Raw genomic sequence first — 24,597 nt, 5'->3', positions numbered from 1 at the left:
GAAATAGTGGGTGACTTAGGCGGCAAATGGCAGATAGTAGGTGACACCCAAACATTCCCTGATTATAACATTGTACCTCATTTTCTTGGTGAAAGGCAGCATTACATGTTTGCAGTGATACTTAGTACAGTAGAAGGCAGCCACAGGCTCAGTAGCAGGGTCCTGGACGACCTCACTGAGGTCTCCAGATGTGGGCAGCACTTACCTACTCGCCTGCATGACATTGCTTTCTCTGCAGTTGCACACACACCCAGCCTGGCTACAGAACATGCGGAAGTTGCGTCTTGCATGCTCACAATGGTGAAAGCACTCTATGCACCGGAGCAAGTTGATAAAGATACCGTACGTCTGGTAATGGTAAGTGATGAATTTATCATCATATACCTATTTATCAAATAATTTTTGTAGCTACAGTATATCCCCCAAAACACTCATTTTCAGGGGCTAGTTGCAAATATTGAGTACCCCCCACATGTATGTAGGAGGAACAGCAGGAGGTATCTCTGATACACGCTGTGATCTCTCCATTGCTGCACACAGCCACGCTCTCCATAGATTTCGATGGGGGATGCAATACTGCCTGATTTACCAGTTTATTGGTCCCGCAGCTACCTCTGTCTGAAAACAGATGTAGCCCATGGTAGCTTATGAGCTACAAACTTCACTGCCAGCTGGACAGAGGGTTCCCCAGAACCCTCCCCAGAAGTGTCCGCAGTGCAGCATGGTCCAGTTTACAGCACATAAAGAGCCCCATCGGCTCCTCCAGTAAAGGAACTCACTCAGCTGGCCTAGGCTCCATTCCCTAGGCGCTCTGTTCATTCTTCAGCTGGCCTGCTGTGGCCTCCTTACCGTAGGCTGCAGTGACAGGGAGATAGCAGGAGCATGTGTTCCTAGAGGACCAGTGCCATCTGCTGTCTTGTGCTTCACGCACCAATGTATTTAGTGTAATGGTTGGGTTGGAACATCCCTAGATGCAGTCATTTTGGGTAAAACTTCAACGGGGCAACTATTTAACCAACGAATGGTTATTAGCAATGTTGGGCTTACTACATAGAATTACCCTGGGTGGAATAGGTTACTTCTAAAAGAGAGGACACAAAATGGGTGATTACAGCATCCTAATGCTCGGAGTGAGGTCCCACCATAACCATCAGGTTCACGTATTTTACTTCCGATCCACAAGCACACCAGGTGAGGTAGTCATGTTGGGCTCACTACAATGTTACACTGTGGGAGATAAGCATTACAATGACCCATGGCATACATGGGAAAACTGACACATATGTGACAATATGATATGGCCCAAAATCGACTGAGAATGACTTGAGGTAAATAACACTGTAGGGACCAAAACATGCCCAAATTTCATGATTTTGCAGCCAGAACTGTGGTTTTGTCATTAAAAAAACAGATTCAAAACCAAAACATGCAATCGTGGTTTTGTCAAATTAGAACCAAAACCAAATGAATTAATACAGATAGAAAAACAAAACACAGGAGACAGTGCACATCTCTAACACTGGATAGATCTGTAAAATATTATGAGTCCCGTAGGACTGTAGCTGGATGCATGGATGCTATAAAAATAGTGGCTGAGACTTTTCCACAGCTGCTACTGCATCTTTATGGTGATGCCATGACCAGGGTCATCCTGTTGTGATGCTCATTGGCTGTGATGCAGGTCTTCGATGTGCATACAAAGATGCATTATGAGCGCAATTTTGGCTGCACTTTTATCTCTGCCCGGTGGCAGGCACAGAATGCCCAGGTGACCATGGCCAACGGTGTAAGTGCAACTGTGTCTTTAGTCATTAGTCCTAGAAACACCCATGGTCATGGCATGGATTGTCATGCAATTTTTATCTGCACCTCTGTGCATTATCCATCATGGTGCATGTGTGGCCTGGATGTATGCACAAAGGGAACCCATTGGACACTTGCACCGATGTCTTCCCTGCATCCACATCTTAATTACCCACAAGGTGTTTAAGAATAAATAAAAACAAGTCAATGTCCTGAAGATCTCTATGGGTTGGCCAATTTGCAATTTATTGAGCGTAATTTTCTCTAGATCAGGGGTGTGGAACCTCAGGCCCGGGGGCCATATGCGGCCCCTGTAGCTGCTCTGAATGGCCCACCCACCTGCATGGCGGCTTTGCCGTGAGTCAAGTACAGGGGAATTCTCGCGAGAGGTCGGTAGTTCTCACGAGATACCTCTTAATCAAGAGCAGCCAGAGACTTTCAGTCCTATTCAGTGGCAGCCAACAGAGTGTGGGGCAGCTGCAGCAGGACAATTTGTAACAGAAATTTTTACATATGGCCCCCGAAGGATTTTTTCCTCATACAAATGGCCCTTGGCACAAAAAAGGTTCCCCATCCCTGCTCTAGATGGTACACTTAAGTGGTTACATTCATTGGCCTGACCAGGGATGGTCAGGCCAATGAATATATGAGATATTCTTCCTTCCCACAGAGGATGCACTTCAGAGGAGGTATAACATACAGGCATAGGCTTACTTCATGATGGATAATAAAATACTTGTTCTGCATAGCCTGTGTTATGTCTGCGTATGTATTCCATGTATGCAAAGTCTTTGATGCAAACTAAAGTAGGAGTTTGGTCATTTTTTCTGCCAGAAAATTGCGGTTAAGCTTCAAATAGAACTATTCAAATCAGTAATTGTGTGTTTTTCCAGATTATACAGCACACACACAGATTTACTATTTTATGAAATGTAGTTATTATTTTAGTGAAAAAATGAGAATCTGCCATTATTGTTGGAGAATTGAAAAATATTTTGCATCATCATTGGCTTTGGTGGTGTGAAAATGTTAATGCTGCAGACTGGTGGGATGATAACTTCCCCACTTGTGGGTCCCTGCATCTCCCATCATAATAGTGGGGCAGAGGGGCTCCAGGTCCTGACAGTCAGGGATCGGCATACCATCACGTGGAAGTCTTAATTTTGGTATCTTCTGTGCTGTTAGACATTTCTAGCTCTTTACCAGAGACCACTTTGAAAGAAAGGCTGTGGGGAGTCAAGCAGCCTTTACAGTGAGAGCTGTAATAAAGGAAAGGAATGGGGCCTCTACTGTATGTAGCACACCAAGGCTTCAATTACACAACTAAGAGGCCAGGAACTGACTAACTAGGCCCCTAACCAGAGGCAAACTGGCGAGCGAGCCGAAAACGGGCCAGGGTTCCGACTGTCTGGACGTAACGACAGTTGGGATCCGGTATTGAATACCCCCATGTCTCTACAGCAGCCTCACTTCTGTGTCTCCTGCCAGCTCCACTTCTGTGTCTCCTGCCAGTCTACTTTTGTCTCTCCAGACCACCTACCTTTTGTCTCTCCAACCAGCCCTCCTTCTGTGTATCCAGCCAACTCTTATTCTGTCTCTCCAGTCAGCCCACTTATGACTCTCCATTCAGCCTTCCTTCTGTCTCTCCAGCTATCCTTCTGCCTTACCAGCCAGCCCTCCATCTGTCTCTCTAGCCAGAATCCACTTCTGTCTCTCCAGCTACAAACTACTTCCAGCACATTCACTACAGCCAGTACATTCTCTCCAGCCGACACCCCTTCTTTCTCTCCAGCCACCCCCTTCTTCCTCACCAACCAGGCCCTAACCAATCAACACTAATTTCTGTCTAACCAGCAAGAACCCTTTTCTGTCTATCCAGTCAGCACCCCTTCTGTCTCTGAAGCCATCACCGCTTCATCTCCCCAGCCAGCTCTCCTTTCTCTCACCAGTCAGCACTCTTTTCTCTCACCAGTCAGCACTCTTTTCTCTCACCAGCCATATCCTCTCTTCTGTCTCTCCAGCCACAGTGCAGCCCAGAGCTCCTAATACAGTAGCTATATTAACTCTTGACACTGTTACTATAATGCAGTATATGTGCAGTTAAGTGGAGCAGTGTGTAGAAAAATAAATCTGTGTGTCTGAGTCAAAGTTGTAATTTTTTTCATTAAAACTTGTGTCTGTTTAATAACATTCAATAGGTTCCATGCCACCATGTAAATATTGTAATTATTGTGAGTTGGTATGGATCACAATTAGTCAGTCGAAGAGCAGGATCAGTAATTAAGTACTAGTGATGCTGCCAAGCAAAAACTAATTGGTACTTGTGTATTTGAAGGGAGCCCACTAAGCAAAGTGCTTAGTGGGGGATTCTGCTTCCGAAAATCGCATCATATCGCATGTCCCGTTTTAGTGCGATGCATGCGATTCGATTTTCCTATGTAATTTATTCACTGCTCTCTTGCCGTGGGCGGATCGCATTGCATGCGATCGCACCGCACACAAAATTGCATGCGATCACATGCAATTTTATAGGGTGCGATGCCATTTACTTTGCTATACACTTCTATGAGGTGCAATGAGATTTAGGCACCCCCCACCACTATCCACTATATAAATTCAACTCCATGCCGACGTGGATAGTGGGGGTATGAAAAGGTCGGGAGGGCGAGTTCCTCCGCCGCTCGCCACGCTTTGGGGTGACGTGGATAGTGGGGGGGTGCACTATGAGCGCATTATTGGCTGCACTTTTATCTCTGCCCAGTGGCAGGCAGAGAATGCCCAGGTGACCATGGCCAACAGTGTCAGTGCAACTGAGTCTTTAGTAATTAGTCCTAGAAACACCCATGCACCTCTGTGCATTATCCATCATGGCACATTTGCGGCCTGGATGTATGCACAAAGGGAAACCATTGGACACTTGCACCAATGTCTTCCCTGCATCCACATCTTAATCACCCACAAGGTGTTTAGGAATACATAAGGACAGGTTAATGTCATGAAGATCTCTATGGGTTGGCCAGTGAGTAATCTGCAAGTTATTGAGCGTAAGTTTCTCTAGATGGTACACGTAAGTGGTTTCATTCATTGGCCTGACCAGGGATGGATTTTGAAGGCAAACTAGCATGTGAAAGTTCTGGTAGCAGTCCTAATGAAGATGGGGTGTGTTATGGAGGTGGAGTCTGTCAAGAGGGACATTATCTATCCCCATAGGGACTGATTCTGTGTTGGTAGCAGTTGCAGCCTTCCTTATATTTTTGGCTTTCCTGAGGTCTACATCTGTGCCTCCAACTGTGCAAGGACTGTTATACTCACTGTCATGTCTACATATGTAGCAATCCTGCTTTCTGTGTCTTTAGGCCACCATCTGTTACACCAGTAAAACTTACTCCAGCCTTACACTATGTGCAGATCCTCCATATGAGTAATAATAATAATAATAATAATAATAATAATAATAATAAAATATTTATTTATAAAAGAAAAAAATGAAACATATTGGCCCCAAAGGGAGAAAAAAGCATTGGAAGGGTATAGGACCAGGAATAAGGGAGAAGTATGATGAGACAATAGGAGCAGAGCATGGCTGAGGTGACCCGGCATATGCTGGGTCCATTTACTTACTAGTGTGATATGTGTGCGTGTACATGTTATAGGGAATATAAGGGCCCAATTCAGCCTTGTTCGCTAGGTTGCATATATCCACTGCCTATCGAGCAGATTAATGCCTCCCCTTTAAATGCACGCCCCACTGCCGGCCGTATCCCCTCGCTACTCTGCAAGCGGTTATGTCTGCTTCCACATCTGCTGCATGCGCCCGCACAGAGGAAAAATCATTTGATGGTTAAGCCAGGACTTACTTTTTATTTGAATATTGATGGCCGAATTAAAGGCGGGCACTGCCGTTATGTGACGTCATCCGCCCAGCCCGAGCAAGTAGGGGAACGCCCGAGTTTGCAGGGGCCCACCCAGGGTTTCTATGGCAGCGAGTTAAAAATTTGCGCTCACTGCGGGGGTTTTCACATGCGGATTACGGCCTATCAGGGATGGGGACAAATTTAAACCTGTGCGAAACGGTTTGAATGTGTGTGCTGGTAATAAATAAATAATGTGTTTAAAAGTATTAAATATGAATATTTGTGTATGTGCATATAATGTGAATATCTGTGTATGTATACAGTATACTGTATATATATATACTACCACCACTCCAGATTTTCCCAAGGTGCCTTCCTGAGACCATCCACGAAACGCTGATTTTTTTAATACATTAGTCTGCACCTTGGAAGTCTGTGAATGCGCCCTCCTTGTTTTTGGATTTAGTATATTGTATATATCTTTAGAACTGCTCGGCTTTTTATTATCTAAATAGTTCAAACTGTTGCTATAATTATTCCCATTTACTTGATTTTTCAGGTGCCTTGCCAAAGATTTTGAAAAACGCCCCATGGTTTGTGATCTCTTGGAACATGCTTTTATTAGACAAATTAAACAGAATGAAAAAGCACTTCAAAAGCAGCTAATGGAATTCATAGATATCCACCAGCAAATGGGCATAATGGAGAAGAAGAGGTAAACAACTCACTCCTACTTGCCAGGTTACAATGAATGTGCTGCAGGAAGTACAGTACTGTCACTGGAATTTGTTTAATCATCACAGGTTGAATTAAATAGATTTTATTTAAGATTATTTTTTTCCCCTGTAGCTGGGTATAAATTGAACACATGAAATGGATGGTAATTTTGTCCCTAGCCAAATGGATTTACAATCTAGAAATGTGGGAAGTATATAATAAGATACATGAGGTACAAAAATAACAATTGTAGTTGGTGATGATGACAAGGGGTCAGTACCCCTTTTTTAGCTAAAGGTTTTGTGCATGGGAGTGGGTTAGTGCTGCAGTTTCACCTATCTACCAATGTGACAATGATTAATGGTGCTGAGCATCGGGAGCCAAGGCACAGTGCAGTGCATTACTGGGAGTTGACTAAGTTCCATGACACTTTGCACCAGAGGTCAGAGGCTGAGACGTTTGTGCTGAGTTCTGATTGGTGGAGCTCATTACATGCTTCTCAGGCCCATGGAGAACAGCAGCTGCAGCCTAGTCATGGAAGGGTTTTTAATCAGAGGCAGCACTGGGACTGTGAGGTCTCCTACAGAGTAAGGTGCAGAGGGACAAACACAGGCTTCTCATGTGGTATGTATGTATGTGTATGTTTGACCAATTGACCAAGTTTATACTGCCTTTACTCTGTGTTTTGACAGTGTAATATTCTCCCATGCAGTTTGCGGCCAGTAATGACAAGTGCAAGGGGCCCCCCTGTCTAAATTGCCCCTGGCCCCCCGAAGGCTTCATCTGATACTGACAGTATGTGTGGGTATTCTAAAGCATGGTTACTAATAGCATAGTGGTCGATACATTGAAAGGGGTGCCGGATGACCTCCCAACAGTCAATGTTATGATGGTCCCGATTTACAAGGGCTATTTCTCCCTCATATTCTCCCACATAGAGGAAGAATAGAAACTGAGGTAATTGCAGCGAGCCACCGACAGCAGTAAGACTGCATGGGTTTTCAATGCACTCGCCCCCTGTCAGAGTATCAGCAGTCCAATGTCTGTATACTGACTGTTGGAATCCCGACTATCGAGCTGCCATACCACACCCATTGAAAGGCAATGAAAACGGCGTGATTTGTCATAGGGGTGGAAAATAGGTGTGATGATGCACAAGAAAACTTTAGTAGGGTGTTACTAGAGATTAGCGGTTCGGATTCATAGGAATCTGAACCGCTCTGATCTTTGGTGATCCGCTCAGACTTAGATCCTGAAATGAGGCCGAATGCCCTCTTCCCGACGTTGGATTCTCGAAAACTTGGACTGCTGTCCATACCCCACCATTTGTTAATGGTAGTATGACTGCTGTCCATACTCCACCATTTGTTAATGGCAGTATGACTGCTGTCCATACTCCACCGTTTGTTAATGGAAGTATGACTGCTGTCCATACTCCACATTTGTTAATGGTAGTATGACTGCTGACTGTACCCTATTATATGTTCGTGTTAAAAATATAAAAGTACCCACTGTGTATATATAACTGTGACTGCACATCTTAGCCCAGTGTGTATATGGTACTGTAACTGCAGTCTGCCTTTGTTAACGCCCAAAAAAAAAGATAAAAAACACAAAAAAGAAAAGTTTTAGAAAATAAAAAATAACTATTTTCTTAAATTTACTGCCACTGTGTATAAGTTACTGTGACTGCATGCAGTACCCACTGTGTATACGGTACTGTCAATGCTGTCTGTACTCATTGTGTATATGGTACTGTGACTGCTGTCTGTATCCCACCATTGTTACCGCAAGTTTGAAATAAAAAAATATAAATGTTATAAAAAAATATTTTTAAAGTTATTTTCATTTTTCATTGCACCCCACTGTGTATATGTTACTGTGACTAATGGCGGTACCCCACTGTGTATATGGTACTGTGACTGCAGGCTGTACCTTTCTGTGTATAAGTTACTGTGACTGCAGGCCTTTATACGGTGCTGTGACTGCTGCTTTTTTTTTTAATAAATATTATTTGTACTGTTTGGTGCACATTTTTTTACAAACACCTTACAGAGCTGTAAGCCCTGTGATATGCACAAGTATATATATATATATATATATATATATATATATATATATATATATATATAGATATAGATATAGATATAGATATATATAGATCTATATAGATATATATAGATATAGATATACACAAAACCTGCACTCTCACCCTCATAGATCAGGTAGCCGCTGGGGTGCCATATAAATAGCAGTGTAGCCAGAAGTCACACTGCTATATAAATACAGATACTCCCTAATGGGAAAAACAGCACTCACCAGACTTGTTGAATGTAGTCACCGGGGTTAATGTCCCAATCAATTTATCAGTCAAATAGGAAGCCTGCCGATGTATCCAAGGTGTGAAAGGGGTAACAGGGGCGCCCCTGTTACCCCTTTGACACCTTGGATATATCACTTGAATTGCTGTGCTGCCTTGAGAATGGTCTGAAGGGACCGAAACGTTGGCAGGCTTCCTATTTGACTGAATAAATTGATTGGGACATTAACCCCGGTGACTACATTCAACAAGTCTGGTGAGTGCTGTTTTCCCCATTGGGGAGTATCTGTATGTATATATATGTATATATATATATATATATATGTATATATATATATATATATATATATATATATATATGTATATATACCGGGCGTCTGGCCGGCACTCCAAAGTGCTTTGTGCTTTATCTTGCCTGGTGCCTTCCAGAAAAAACCTGAAGTCAGGTATCCATAGCTCACTCCCACGGTGGCACTCCAAGGACGAAATAAAGAGTCGACACACACTGTATGTGTTCAACATTTCAGTGCTGTGCACTTTTATCAAGAACAGTGTAACACTGTTCTTGATAAAAGTGCACAGCACTGAAACGTTGAACACATACAGTGTGTGTCGACTCTTTATTTCGTCCTTGGAGTGCCACCGTGGGAGTGAGCTATATGTGTATATATATATATATATATATATATATATATATATATATATATATATATATATATATATATATATATAAGGCTATTTTTCAGCAGGCTCCAGCAGGAACTGAGGCCCTTATTCTAGTTCACTCTTTCTGACAAAATATTTCTTAGATGGAGAAAACCATGTGCACTGCAGGTGAGGCAGGTGTTACTTGAGCAGAGATAATTAGATTTGGGTGGGGTTTTACACCTGCCTCACCTGCAGTGCACATGGGCACCTGCAGTGCCCATCTAAGAAATATTTTGTCAGAAAGAGTGAACTAGAATAAGGGCCTCAGTTCCTGCTGGAGCCTGCTGAAAAATAGCACTATATATATATATATATATATATATATATATATATATATATATATATATATATATATATATATATATATATACTGTAGACGATAGATAGGACTAACTCTCCAGACTTATTTATGCAAATAAAATCAGCTGTGTATTCATAAATTTCATATGCAGCAGAAATAAAGTTGATACTCAACGTTAGCGTTTCAAGCCGAACAGGACCTTCATCAGGAGTTAGACAACAAATGCATCCATAATAGGGTGAAGCACAGCGTGGACCACACAGCAGGTTCCTACTGTGGTCCACGCTGTGCTTCACCCTATTATGGATGCATTTGTTGTCTAACTCCTGATGAAGGTCCTGTTCGGACTGAAACGCTAATGTTGAGTATCAACTTTATTTCTGCTGCATATGAAAATTATGAATACACAGCTGATTTTATTTGCATAAATAAGTCTGGAGAGTGAGTCCTTTCTATCGTCTATATACATGGACTTTCTACAAAGTTCTGGACATCACCCTGGCAGTTGCTTTTTTCATTGAATGGAGTGCGATCTTATACCACAAATATATATATATATATATAGATATATATATATATCTATATATATATAGATATATACAGAACAAAAGTACCCAGCGCAAAGGTCCTTAGTGTTTTCCTAGGTAAAAGTCCACATCAGTATACATATATAGATATATATATATTATAATTTATTAAACTGCCACCCTGTGTGGATGAAAACAAATATTGTCAACAAATATTGTCGTGAGCTTGTAGGTGGTCCAAATCGACTGGAAATTAGTGAAAGTTAATGTAATTGATGTTAATATACAATAAGAACACAAACATTCAGTGATTTTAGCTGATTTTTATGATTTAAAATAAAAATGCAGATCCAAAACCATAGCCAAAACCAACAAGGGCAGTTTTGGCAAGATCAAATACAGATCCAAAAACTGGAGGAAGATTCAGATCCACAACCAAAACCAACTATGGAGGCCAGCACACATCTCTAGTTGTGACTGTGTGTTTGCATAATCATAGCTAAGTACCACATTGTATAAGTTTACCAGTACATCAGCCACCAAGTGCAACCACTCCGTAAGTTGGTGGCTGGGTCAGGGGGCTTCAGGTGGATCTGATATGTTGGCCTAATTTCCAAGGGGGCAGGAACACCTCCCAATTTTCAGGAACCTCTTGGCAGAGAAGGCAATTATGACTAATAGATATATTTCTTTTAAAAAATGTTGGGTTCTTTATCTGTAGTGTACCAGCGAGTGTGTACACATGATATATCTGTGGACTACGTTGGTCCCGCAGCACAACCAGTTGCAATGTATCTTGCAGATCTACTGTATCAACGTTTCTGGCAAAATGTATGGAAAACTCACCAACCACCCATACACTGGCTGAAGGGATTGAAATGAAATGCAAATTCCCTCCAAGTGGTGATATCAGGAAGGAGACACTGGCTGATTGAGTGGTATTGTGTGTATATACTTAACAAATGGTCAGTGCCTAGGACAGAAGCAGTATCAGCAAATCATGGGTGCATACTTGTACCCAGTGGTGGCTCCAAAGGGGAGCTGCAGCACAGTTTAACATTCAAATAGGGGAGAAACACCAACTGCCATTCCAAACTGACTCACTGGTGTTGCTCAATGGTGGGACTCCCCTATTTGAATTTTGAACTGTGCTGCAGCACCTTCTCTGGAGCTACCACTACTTGCACCTATTTGTCCTGGAGTGTCTGTTAGGTGACCTTATTTTGTGGAAGTTCTCCTAGATTCCTGGAAGAGTGGATCAGCCTTATATATCTCACCAGTTCCTAGTGAAGTTGATGTTTGGGATTATGAGTCGTCATAATTCGCGGACTGTTAGATGCTGAAAATTATGGTATTATGTCATAGAGGCATGGCCATGAGGCTGTGATTTTCCTAATAAAAACCTCAATGACTCCCACTAGGCCTTCCAACTAGACCTTTTCTAATGGGTGCCGGATTGTGCTTTACCTCCAGGAGCCTTGTGCCCTTATTAAAACCCATTCTACAGAGTTGTGAAATTGTCTCATCTGGAAAATTCATGGTGGAAAAATACGCATGTGGAGTAGAAAAATAAATGGTAACAGTGTAGGTGCCAGAGAATACTTACATGCTGAGATATCAGTTACTATGACATGGTGATGTCATGTACAGCCTATCATCATCATTACATTACATCATTACTCAGGACCTACCAAGAAGCAGGTGCAAACCACAAAAGATTGCAACCTCTATGCTGTACAGTACATACACTATGTGTGAATACCAACCTGGAGTCTGGTCTCTTCTTTTACATGCAGCACAGATGTATTTGTACTACTCTGAATTACCCATCAACTCTCAAAATGTACAGTGCTGGTCTTGCTATGCCATTGACTAATAATTGGCAGGTCCATATATATATATATATATATATATATATATAATGCAGAAACAGAGTGCGCCACTGTTGTATACAGTAGCTCCACCACCAGATATAAAAAAAAACTGTAATAATCACAGACAAATGACAATTCGACAATTTAATAATCTGTTTGAGGTCAATCATTCAGTTCAATATAACAAGGAAAACACCCTTGGTATATATAGATATAGATAGTCTTTTGCACCTTGAAATGGGGCTAGTCCCCGAAACGTTGGAGTATTGTTTTTGCAACAAATAAAAAATCCTACGGAGTGCTGCCGCCTGCCATTTTTCATGATATATATAGATATATCTATCTATATATCTATATATATATAGATATGGGAAATGGCAAAGGGGGGGCCACACAGTGCGCTCAATGGGAGTAACAGAGAGAGCTGCAACCCTGAAAGGATCCCCTGTTAGATGGGACCCGGTTAGAGAAATGGAGAAAAATGGGGTTTTCAGGGTGCGCTAAAAAGACCTTATATAATTGAACTGTACAATTCAAATGACAGTAAAAAACAATTTATTAAAAAGTTGCTCACAGGAGCGTAGCAGTTTATAAACAAGGTCCGATTAAAGATTTTGTGAACTGATAGTATAACAACAATCTGTACACTTAAATGGTAGATGGATGTCCATAAACGTCAGTTAAGCCCAACGCGTTTCGTCGTTCACACGACTTCCTCAGGGGCATGGTATAATACGATTGTCAAACGAATTTATGGTTGAACTCTAGGATACTCCTAGGAAGCGCAATATTTTGGCTGTAGAGACTTGATGGATATACAAATATAGGCGTGGTGTCCACTAGCCGTAGTGTATATGGGTATGGAAATATAGATTCTCGATGTGAAAAAAAAGGTATTTAGTCTTCCAGTCGATATAGAGTGAACTGCTAGGCTCCACAATAGTGAAGTTTCAATAGTTTCACTATTGTGGAGCCTAGCAGTTCACTCTATATTGACTGGAAGACTAAATACCTTTTTTTTCACATCGAGAATCTATATTTCCATACCCATATACACTACGGCTAGTGGACACCACGCCTATATTTGTATATCCATCAAGTCTCTACAGCCAAAATATTGCGCTTCCTAGGAGTATCCTAGAGTTCAACCATAAATTCGTTTGACAATCGTATTATACCATGCCCCTGAGGAAGTCGTGTGAACGACGAAACGCGTTGGACTTAACTGACGTTTATGGACATCCATCTACCATTTAAGTGTACAGATTGTTGTTATACTATCAGTTCACAGTATCTTTAATCGGACCTTGTTTATAAACTGCTACGCTCCTGTGAGCAACTTTTTAATAAATTGTTTTTTACTGTCATTTGAATTGTACAGTTCAATTATATAAGGTCTTTTTAGCGCACCCTGAAAACCCCATTTGTCTCCATATATATAGATATATATATATAGATATATATATCTATATATATACTAGTGACCCGCCATGGCTTTGCACGAGAAGCACTAGTTATCTATAGCCAGATGACTTCTCATGGATGGGGGCGGTCTTGTGATGAAGTTTTAGCAGATATCTATAGGTACAGTGCCGATGGTCAATCTGGTTCTGTTTCACAACTTTGGTGAGGTTAAGTTGCGAATAAGCATCACCGGTGATCCAACCTTCAATGTTGATACATGCGGTGGCATTCTGGGTGGTTCCAATTAATTCAAAAATTCAATGGATTTGTATTTGACTGTTTTGCCAGGCAGTTTCAATTGAATTTGCTCATTGAGCTTGTTGACATCATACTGTACTTTTTTGGTGCCAAAATTGCACGTTCGCACAGCCAATCCGGATTTTTGTAGTTGGTTGTTAGATTTGGGAATACGTTGTCGACAACGGCTTGAATATTCAGTTGCATTTGACAGAAGTTCGGTAAGAATGGAAACTAATTCGTGGCGCGATCAATTAATTGCCAAAACCCCAAAAAAAATTCTGTTGATCCTATCTCTACCAAACTTCACAGGATCACCTGCTGGGCTAATTTGAAGATTGCCTGAAAATGTAATCAAAATCGGTCAGGTCGTTTTGGAGTCCATAGGGAACATTCACACATACACACATCGATATATATATATATATATATATATAAGGCAGTTTGTTTAGGTAGGGTGCGCTGACACCTGTAAAACCACAGAGGGTAACGCTGAGCTTGTTTCCTAAGCAAAGACCATATACACTAGTCCATTCAAATATAGGACAGCTGCTCCCTGATGTCAGAGCCTGATCCCAACGGCTCAAAGACAAAGATTCTGGAAAGAGAGGAAGACAAAGGGGGCGCCTATGGTGTATTACCGTTTTTATTCATAAAAAACAGACGCTGATAAATTCATAAAACAACGGGGTATATTGCCCGTACCAGATAATCCATCAGCTGTGGACTGGACTACCACATGATTTCAATAAAAAGATTCCCACTGGCAATACTGCTGTTACGATCTTATTTGGACTCACGAGACCTCAGGTACCGCCGGCAATGTCCCGCACTGTCGATCCGGACCAAGGCTCCAGCACAGTCCTTTCCACAGCTCCGTCAGTGGGAGATCCAACTTGCGTCACCTATATATATATATAATATATATATATATATATATATATATATATATATTATATATATATATATATATGTGTGTGTGTGTGTGTGTGTGTGTGTAGCTGGAATTGCATGCAAGTTTGCATCCAGACTAGTGTCCCTCTATTTTCTTGATCAAAATGGCATCTGTGGTGATGCTAAAGATATGGAAAGGATACAAACTATATTAAAAAAAAGTTCAATATACTGTACCCAAAAGTGACATTGGCCCTTATTCTGATCCGTGCGGCCGGAGCCGATTATGCGGCCAGGACCGTGCGTGCGAAACCCCGCCTTCCATACGGATCGCCAACTCCGTCCGTATGCGGTAAGAAGCTGTCCGAACGGACCGCACGTGTATTTTTCACGGAATACGCCTCCTCCATCTAAGGGAACCTCCCCCATCATTCGATGGTCGCAGACCATCGAATGCAGGACCGAGTGCTCCACCAGCACCCGCAACCTCAGACCACACGGACATTTTTCCGTGCAAAAGCAGGGATCTGGGCGGGCAGCTGACATCCGGCGATGTCATATGTCCGCCCCCTACACGTGCGTCACGGCCGCATTACCATACATACGTCCAGCGTTTTCATGGGAACTTCCATGAAACGCGGGGCGTATGCATATGGTAATGAGCCCAAATAGCCCTTCACGCCCCTCTCCACCCCCTGTTCGGAGTGTTCACATATCATGCGGGATTTGGCCGTACGCCCCGCTCGCACATGCGCAGAGACGCCTCTGCACATGCGCAGACACAAAACATCGGCGGGCCGAACGCACGCGGATATATCCGCACCGATCAGAATAAGGGCCATTATCTCTCAATAAATGTAATTCCATAATTCCATGAAACATATTCATTGGTTTGCTATAAGGGAAATCACTGGAGACCACCCTGTAAACATTTTTGGCTTAATAATCTTTTATGAGTATGAGATCAATAAAAAAGCAGAAAATATTACATGGACAGTAAGGTTTTCTGGATAATAACAAAATCTTATATTTAGATATTTATTTATTACCAGTTTCTTATATAGCGCACACATAGTCTGCAGCACTTTACAGAGAATATTTGAACACTCACATCAGTCCCTGCCCCAGTGGAGCTTACAATCCCTACCACATGTACACGCACACACAGACATTCTAGGGTTACTTTTGTTGGGAGCCAATTAACCTACCAGTATATTTTTGGATTGTGGGAGGAAACCGGAGTACCCGGAGGAAACCCACGCAAGTACGGGGAGAATAGTATTTACATAGTGGATGGAATAATGTAATGAATAAGAAAGATACATTACTATTAGAGATGTGCAGGTTCGGATTTACTTGGTTCTTATCACCTACAACTCAAACTCTCAGAAAGGTATCTTTTCAATATTATTTTTAATAGTATACAGCATACATAATAACAATTAATAAAGTAAAATCATAAAATCAAAGTAGGAGATACAGCTTTAGTTTCAAGCAATAGGCAGTGATAAATGTGGTTTCCATACTCTCAGGCCTCAATCCAGATAGGACTGGGAGTAATCCAACACAGATACATTAACCTTATTGCCAACTGTGCTGTTAGCAGAAAAGCCAGCACTGTTCCTCCATCAACATGTTTTGAGATGAGAATCTCTTCCTCGTGATAAGGACACTGTGCAGGTTGAAGGCTTATTTGAAACTGTTTAGATAATGATCACTTCCTGTTCTGGTCAAGTGACAGGAAGTGACATCTCTGAAGTCTATCCATATATTAACAAATAAAATAATGTTCTAAAATGTTTAATATGTGAATTTGGGTGTTCATCCACATCATTGATGATTCCTCTTCAAAACACGTACTCCATCACCGGAAGTCATGCTTGCGTGGACGTTCTGGTTCCACGATGTCTAGCATTTAGCTGGGTACATGGACATTCATGATGGGTTCCCAGATGTTCATATGAAGGTTCACTGGAGTAGTGATGCCTTGTGAAATCATATACATGCATGATGGTGTTTGCGGATCTCTGTTAGCCTTAGAAAGAGATTTACATTATATAAATATATATTTTTATATACTGAATCTTCAAATTACTTATAGTAAGGGGGTGTTAACATATTTAAAAATAGGAGAGGGAAGTTTTCATACATTGGGGATGTTAAAATAAGTGGGAGCTGAATATTAGGGAGTTTTTTTGAGGGATATGCTGATTTGGTTTCATTATACTTTTTCTACCAGAACCATTTCAATTTGATGTCTTGATTCAATCCATGGGGGAGTAATGTCTTGTGTTTGTATAAAGTCTTTATTTCAGCTTTTGCCAGATTTTTTTCAACATTTCTATCTTTCCAATTAGAATTTGTTTTCTGGATTCCTATGAATTTTCTAATCTCTAGAGGGGAGCAAATATGCTTCTCCTTAAAATGGTTTAATAAATTATGAGATATAAGTCCCTTTTTTATATTTCTTAAATGTTCGGATACTCTAATTTTGAGAGCTCAGGTTCTTCTATCCAAACATTTGATCAGATAGATTATATTTCAAGTGTTACAGTGATGAAGTCAGCTATTTTAAGTTTTATGTTGTTAACTTCCACTTGTGTAGTTTTTGAATTTTGTGTTCTGATGGTTTTACATCCTATACAGTTCCCACTCCGGTGAAATCCATTGGCTCTAATTTGACTCTATTGGCTCTATTGACATTGGCTCTATTTTTTCTTCTGGCAGTATATTTCTTACCAGATCATCTTTCAGATTTTGGGATTTTCTGTAAACAAATTTAGCTTTTTCTGATATTGCATCCTTAACCCCTTCCCGACATTTGACGTACATTTACGTCATGGTCGGGATGTACTTCCCGACACATGACGTAAATGTACGTCATGACTTCAAAGTGTCACCGCGTCTAGGGACGCGGTGACAGAGGGACGATGTCTGCTGTCCCTGACAGCAGACATCTTCCCTCATTGCCCAGGGGGGGCAGCGATGCCCCCTGCCATGGGCGATCGCTGCGATTGGCTGTTCAAAAGTGAACAGCCAAAAGCAGCGTTTACTGTGTGATGTGCATAATTTTGACTCTGCTGCCCCCTAGTGTCCAAAAAAATTAAAAGCAGGTTGAAATAATGATGTAATAATAAAGTATAGATATGGTCTTTGTTAGTTATTAACTATTTTGAGTGGTATGATTATTTGTCTCACAAGCAGAAAATGGAACATTTTGCAAATTGCAAAATGTTCATTTTTTTTACGACATTTTGGTATTTTTCACAAAAAAAAAAAAACTGTATCGACCAAAATTTATCACTAACTTAAAGTACAATGTGTCACGGGAAAACAATCTCAAAATCACTGGGATAAGTAAAAGCAAAAAAAAGTTATCCCCACTTAAGTGATACCTGTCAGATTTGAAAAAAAGGCCTCTGTCAGGAAGGCAAAAACATGCTGCGTCGGTAAGGGGTTAAGAATTAGATCTTGTAAAAGGTGCCAATGTTTGTGAATAATTTTCTCCACTTTTATGTGCTTTTTATTGAATGTAGTGAAGAAGGTAAAATTGAAATTCAGGGTTTGCTTTTCCATTTGCTTCAGACTTCCTCCATGATGGTTTTTAGGGAGTGAGCTTTTTAGCCCTTATTCAAGAAGTTCTTCTTCATCATTTGCCTTTGTTCTTGGCAAACCTCCTGATTACTACAATTTATTTTTAGCCTCAAAAAATGTCTCTTTGGCAACTCCTTGAGCAAAGGTTTGTGAAGTTGACTGTTCAATGGTATATACCCTAAGTATTTACATCTGTAGGCTTTTTTTCTTTTGTAAGTTGTTTTCTTTTTATTTACATATATATATATATATATATACATAGTGGAAGGAATAATGTATTAAATAAGAAAGATAAATTACTTTTAGAGATGTACAGGTTCGTTTTTACTCGGTTCATATCACCGAATTATCGCAAGTTCAGATTTTTCTGATAAGCTATCGGCTGCCATATGTTTTGGATAGATTCCGCTTTGAGATCCGAGTAAATCCAGGTAAAACCAAACCCGCAGATCTCTAATTTCTTTATATATAACAAATGAGAATTTAAAAAATGAGTGATATTCAACCAATAGTGAAGAATACAGTATTTATCCTTGCAAGACATTGCCAGTTATTTTCTGTTATAAATATTGTTTAAAGAAAACAACACTGTATATGTACTGTACAAAGCATGGTAGTGTTTCAATTAAAAAATTAAAAAAATTAATTAATAAATACAAATTAGAATGGAACATCTTCCCTTACTTTAGAGGTGATCTGTATTGTGTGTAAACATGAACGGCCTAACAACAAGTAATGCTATACTTAATTTATTATAACAAAATGTATTTCAATAATGCAAAACTATAATGTAATTCTTATGAAACAAATAAAAATATATATTAATACTAAAAAATACTTTATATAAATGAAAGCACATTAGATAAAAAAAATAATGTCATGAGTTTGGTAAATTATAAAAAAGAAGTTATAAAAAGTGTCACTAAATTGCTGTTTTTTTATTTTTGGGGGGAGAAGAGGGATTTTGCAATCCCTCTCCTGTAGCTTCAATTCCTCTCCAAAGTTTTCAGATATTGTGGAAGAGTTTTTATAAAATATAAACTCCTTCAATTCTCTGGGAATAAATTCATCGGGAGACTGTACGCTTTGAAAGTGCTGTCCATGTAGATTTTATTTTTATACATTGCAGGGATACTCATGTTAAAATGATTATTTCCACTGCAACGCTGTCAGATATTGTGGAAGAGTCTTTAGAAAATACAAACTCCTCCAATTTGCAGGAAATAAATTCAAAGGGACAGTGTGGCTTTAAAAGTGCTGTCCTTGTAGAAGTTTCTTTATACATAGCAGGGATAAAATGATCATTCCGGCAGCACGGATAGTGTAATGGTCAGCATTACTGCCTCCCAGCACTGAGGTCATAGGTTTGATTCCCACCATGTCCCTTACTGTGCAGAGTTTGTATATGCTCCCCGTACCTTCGTTGTTTTCTCTGGGTACTCTGGTTTCCTCCCACATTCCAAAAATATACTGGTATGTTATTTGGCTCCTAACAGAATTAACCCTAGAATGTCTGTGTGTGCATGTACACAGGCCCCTTAAAGTGGCAAATATTGTTGCACTGGACTTTCTGGGCTATGGACAACTACATAAAGGCATATTTGGCATAGCATACTGGGACTCAATGACATGAGATTTTATCTAAATACCTTTTTATCCAGATTTCTGATTGGCTGAGTTGTCCCAAAGACAAAAAACTGAGACAGAAGTGTGTCCTGAAACAAGACTCAACTGGGTATATTTAAAGTTCACATTTTGACATTATGTGTTTATTCAAATCACATTCTGTCACCATGACACAGCTGACACAGGCCCATGTGCTGACTTTTACTAAGTAAATACTGTGATTTGACTGCAAATGAGGCTCTCAAACTTTGGTGTAAGTCGTCACGATTTTTGTATAGGTGAGCAAACTAAAGACTAAGCTTATGCAAACAACACAAAACAAATTTTAGTTCTTCACTTTGCTCATCATCAAACCATTTTCTGAAGTGAAGCTCTGCTCTCTGAGATATTCCCCAACAAACTCATTGTTCCGGAATTGCCTGGCCTTCCATTTCTGGGCGTTGGTTTTATTATTTTTTTTTATTTGCTGTGTAGGCATGAGCGGATTCATACCAAGAAAGGCCACTGCAGAGATTCTATGACACCCAACCAGAATGATGTGGATGACTTGGCAACATTAGAGGTCCTTGATCAGGTAAGATGGAACAAAACTTGTATTTTTATTTTTTTACATTAAATTGGTATACAATGCTGTATAATTATAATCACAATTTTATTTGCCTAAATGCACAACTCAAAGTTCCTATTGAAGTACCATAATCTGTGCATTTAATTCTGTGTTTTAACAGTTTGATTGGTGTTCCCAAATTTTTATTTTGTAGATGTCATTATCTTAGGTGTCAACTTAATTCAACCCAAATTGAATAGCGTCAGGAAGGAGGTCTCGCATCTATTTAATTCAGTGTGCAATTAAGTCCAACAAAACTAGTTCCACAATGCTGTTTTGTGCTCTAGCACGGTGCAAACAGCATCGCAGTGGGGCACTTAAGTCAGAGAATGCCCGTTCTTGTGACTAAACACCCAGTTTAAGGTGCGACTTCTGGTGTTTTCTGACATAGTAATGTGCTGAATTGAATAGCTCTACTTCCTCCTTCCTGGTGCTATTCATTTCAATTAAATTGACCACATAGTGTAGGTTGGAAATAACTATTGAATTTTTTTTTTTTTATATTTGATTCTCAACTATGGGATCTCATGTAAGGAAGTTTGACATTAAGTTTGACATAATTTACTATAGCTTATAAAAATGAAAATAATTGATGTTTATCCTTACAACCAATCAGATTCTGTCTATCATTTTGTAGGATGCAATAGAGCAATAATAGACAGACTCAGATTGGTTGCTATGGGCAATATGACCTCTTTTCTCTTTTATAAGCTTTAGTAAATTTACCCTAAAGTCCTGTCCCCCCCCCCCAAGAAACATACAAACAAGAAATAGCGCAAGGAAGTAACTCAAACACATATATGCAGGGATGACCATTGTGTACTTCTCACAAACACTGTGAGGAGCACTGCTAAATTATTTAAGAAGAGAAAGACTGGGCCAGTGTGGCAAAAGCTAGAGTTATTGTTACAGAAAATGTTCTAGAGTGCATTATAAATAAAATTATTATCATTATTATTTTTATTACTTTGAAGCTTTCTGTATAATTAATCCTATACCTGTAATTTGTAAAAATCACTATAATTTATTTCATCTATGTTAAGTATTTCTGCACTAAAGATACTAGATTGCTATCCAATGCTACCAATGATTGGTGACTTTGACCCTTGGATTTCAAAGACCGTTAGTAATAAATAATAAATCAGCATGGTTACGCATTCATTACTATTACTGTTAAAACAATCCTGATCAATGTCACTGATTATCGGCATCGTTGTAATCCCAACTTTTTGTAAATCTGCCCCATAAATGTAGATATAAAGTATAAAATAAAGATAAATCATTTCTATAAATGATCACATCAGTCTTTATTTTAGCATTTTAAAATTTACATGTTGGTTCGCAGAAATGACTGATGCAACCCTGATGCTAAAATTCAATTATTCAATTGAAAATAACAATCAAATTTTTAATATGCAAATACAGTTTCATATAGTTATGACTTAGATACAGGATATGCAATAGATTATTCTGTATGGTTAATACTGTAAAATATAGAATCATGGAAAATACATGTATGTCAAATTACAGGTTATCTAATGTATATATTAATCCTTATCAGAAATAAGTTTTACAAGCTTAAATGTATTGATCAATCCATGAACCAAAACCTCATTACTTAATTATTTAGTTGTGTATTAGGGTGAGGGAATTTCCTATGGTGACTGCAGAGTCCTCTGTTTCATTAAGTAATGTGATCACAGGGCACTGCACCCCAACCTGGGAATGACGTGTGTGTGTCTAAGCCAAACAGTGTGTTGTAATTAGTCTAATATAATTGTAATGCGTACTTTAAATGTATTCATTGACTTTTCATTAATAAAATTTATATAAATGATGTAATTAGTCTATAGTTAAGCTAACAATTTATGTATCCTTGCCTGCTTTGCAAAGTAATGCGTTATATAACTTGGTCTTCTCAACTTTTTCAGGGTCCTCTCAGGTTTTTTTTTCTAATATCTGATTTGCACATGTCTGATGTACAGTACTTCTCTTCTTTTTTGTACATGTGTCTGGCATCTTAGCGATCTGGGGAAGTAGGGGAGCAGGGACAGTGGCTGAGGCATCACTTGCAATCATGGCGTGTGTAGTGGAAAGGGGCATAACTTTAAAGAAGGGGTAGTGGCCTCACAAAGGGCGAGTGGCTTCATGGCTATAAACCCCATTTTTTGGGTCAGTCCGGGGATCTAGGAGATGTGGGCTGCCCCTTGGGAGTGCTTTGGCTGCAGGAAGATGTGATCTGGAATATGCATGAGTCAGGTCACGTTGATATAGCAGCGGTGGGAGCAGAGTGAGGGGACACTGGGTCAAAGGGCAGTCTGGAGTAGGCATATGCACATACCCTGGGCACCAGTGATTGGCTGCCATAACATAAGAGGGCGAGGAAAAGACAGCCATCATCACTGCTCTTCTCCCCAAGCAAGCTTCCTTACACTGTACTGAGAAGGCAAATGGGTTTTTAAAAGCCATACTGCAGTATGGTGATGCGATTCAGCCAAGGAGTGAGGATACTACTGGAGAAGTAATACACTTCTCCAAGGTTACCCACCCTATGAATAGCACTAGGCACAGAAAAGGCATGTTTAATACAAAGACGGACATTGCTCTGCTTCACAATTAGACCCCAAAGTGTGTTCAATTGTAGGCTTCAGCAGAACTTGGCTTTTCTTATAAATGAAGCTAACAGAGTGATGCAATCCCTGGTAGGGAGTAGCTAGGTCGAAACAACAGGGCGCGGGGCTCTGAAAATAGGTGGTACAGGGGCATGGAACTGCAAAAGAGTCATGACAACAGCACCGCCTACAGATGGAGTCGCTCTCATCAGAGCGGCTCCTGGTGCGACTACCGCCATCCGCCAGAATGGTGCATGCGCACTTTGAGACACTAGTGCCCCATTCTCTGCAATGGACACATCTTAGCGCAGGACCGGACTGGGGCCAAAAATCGGCCCTGGCATTTTGAGCACAGAGGCCCACCTGCTGCGGCCATACACTGTAATGCCCATTACATATAAGGCTACACAGTCCAATATGCACATTATGGAACACACCCAATGGCGAATCTAAAAATATGGTAATAGATGGTCCCATTTTCAACCACTCTTGTACTATGGACCTGTGTGCGGTGAAGCCACGTGTGCCAAAAGGGGTCTTGGCCTTGCAGAAAGGGGCATGGTTTAGGGACAGGGAGATTGACAGCAAGGAGAGTGACAGTAGGGATGCTGGGAAATTGACAGCAGTGATGCAATGAGGAGAGTGACAGCGGGTACACAGCATAAGGGATATGCTCAATACATGCCTTCAGGGTCCTCCCGAATAACACTTTAGGGGGAATCCAGTGGCAAATGCAGGATTTTGAAAGGGGGGAACCAAATAAGTGGTTACAGAACCAATAAAAACTTCCCCACCCCCATAGATAGCCAACAAAGCCCCCCCCCATATATATCCAGCACAGCCCCCCATAGATAGACAGCATAGCCTCCAAAGAAATCACAGCCCCACAGTCAGCAACGCCCCCCATAGTCAGCACAGCCTCCCATAGTCAGCTTAGCCCCCCCACAAATAGTCAGCACAGCCCCCCCCCCCCCCCCACAGATAGTCGGCACAGCCCCCCCCCCACACACACAGATAGTCAGCACAGCTCCCCCACAGATAGTCAGCACAGCCCCCCAATAGTTAGACAGCACAGTCCCCCATAGATATACAGCACACATTCCCATAGCCAGCATAGCCCCCCATAGACAACAGCCCCCCTAGGCAGACATGTCAGGTGAAATCGTCACCCCCACCCCCACCCACAATACAAACATTACAGGCAAAAAACCCAACTCTCTCCCTTCTCCCTCTCCCTCCTTCTCCCCCCAGTGTGCAGAGTCAGACCCAGACATGTGCTAGCTCCCTGCTCCCTTTTATAACTTTAATAATTGCTGCTGGAGCCCCTGCACCACTCACCTCAGTCACTGTAGTACACAGCTTCCAAGTTCTGTTCTCTCCTCTCAGGCTCTGAACATGTTAGATCAGCCTGAGAGGACTCGGAGCTGCTCCCTCTGCCTGTCAGCGGCTGTCTTTTCAT

General features: G+C 40.7%; 1 protein-coding gene across 5 annotated transcripts in view; it reads left to right on the top strand.

The window, feature by feature from the left end:
• The window catches only part of MYO3A (myosin IIIA), a 199,572-nt gene that overhangs the window by 63,933 nt on the left and 111,042 nt on the right, over window positions 1-24,597 (top strand). For all 5 annotated transcript variants that reach the window (XM_083189240.1, XM_083189241.1, XM_083189243.1 and 2 more), the window contains 2 exons: window positions 6,217-6,372; window positions 20,394-20,493. In XM_083189240.1, the coding sequence (XP_083045366.1) occupies window positions 6,217-6,372; window positions 20,394-20,493 (256 nt within the window). The remainder of the gene's footprint in view (window positions 1-6,216; window positions 6,373-20,393; window positions 20,494-24,597) is intronic.

The sequence above is a fragment of the Crinia signifera genome, chromosome 5, assembly GCF_055691185.1.
Source record: "Crinia signifera chromosome 5, ASM5569118v1, whole genome shotgun sequence".
Taxonomy (NCBI): domain Eukaryota; kingdom Metazoa; phylum Chordata; class Amphibia; order Anura; family Myobatrachidae; genus Crinia; species Crinia signifera.
Note: the sequence above shows the minus strand (reverse complement) of the source record. Positions and strands in the feature narration are given on the sequence as shown.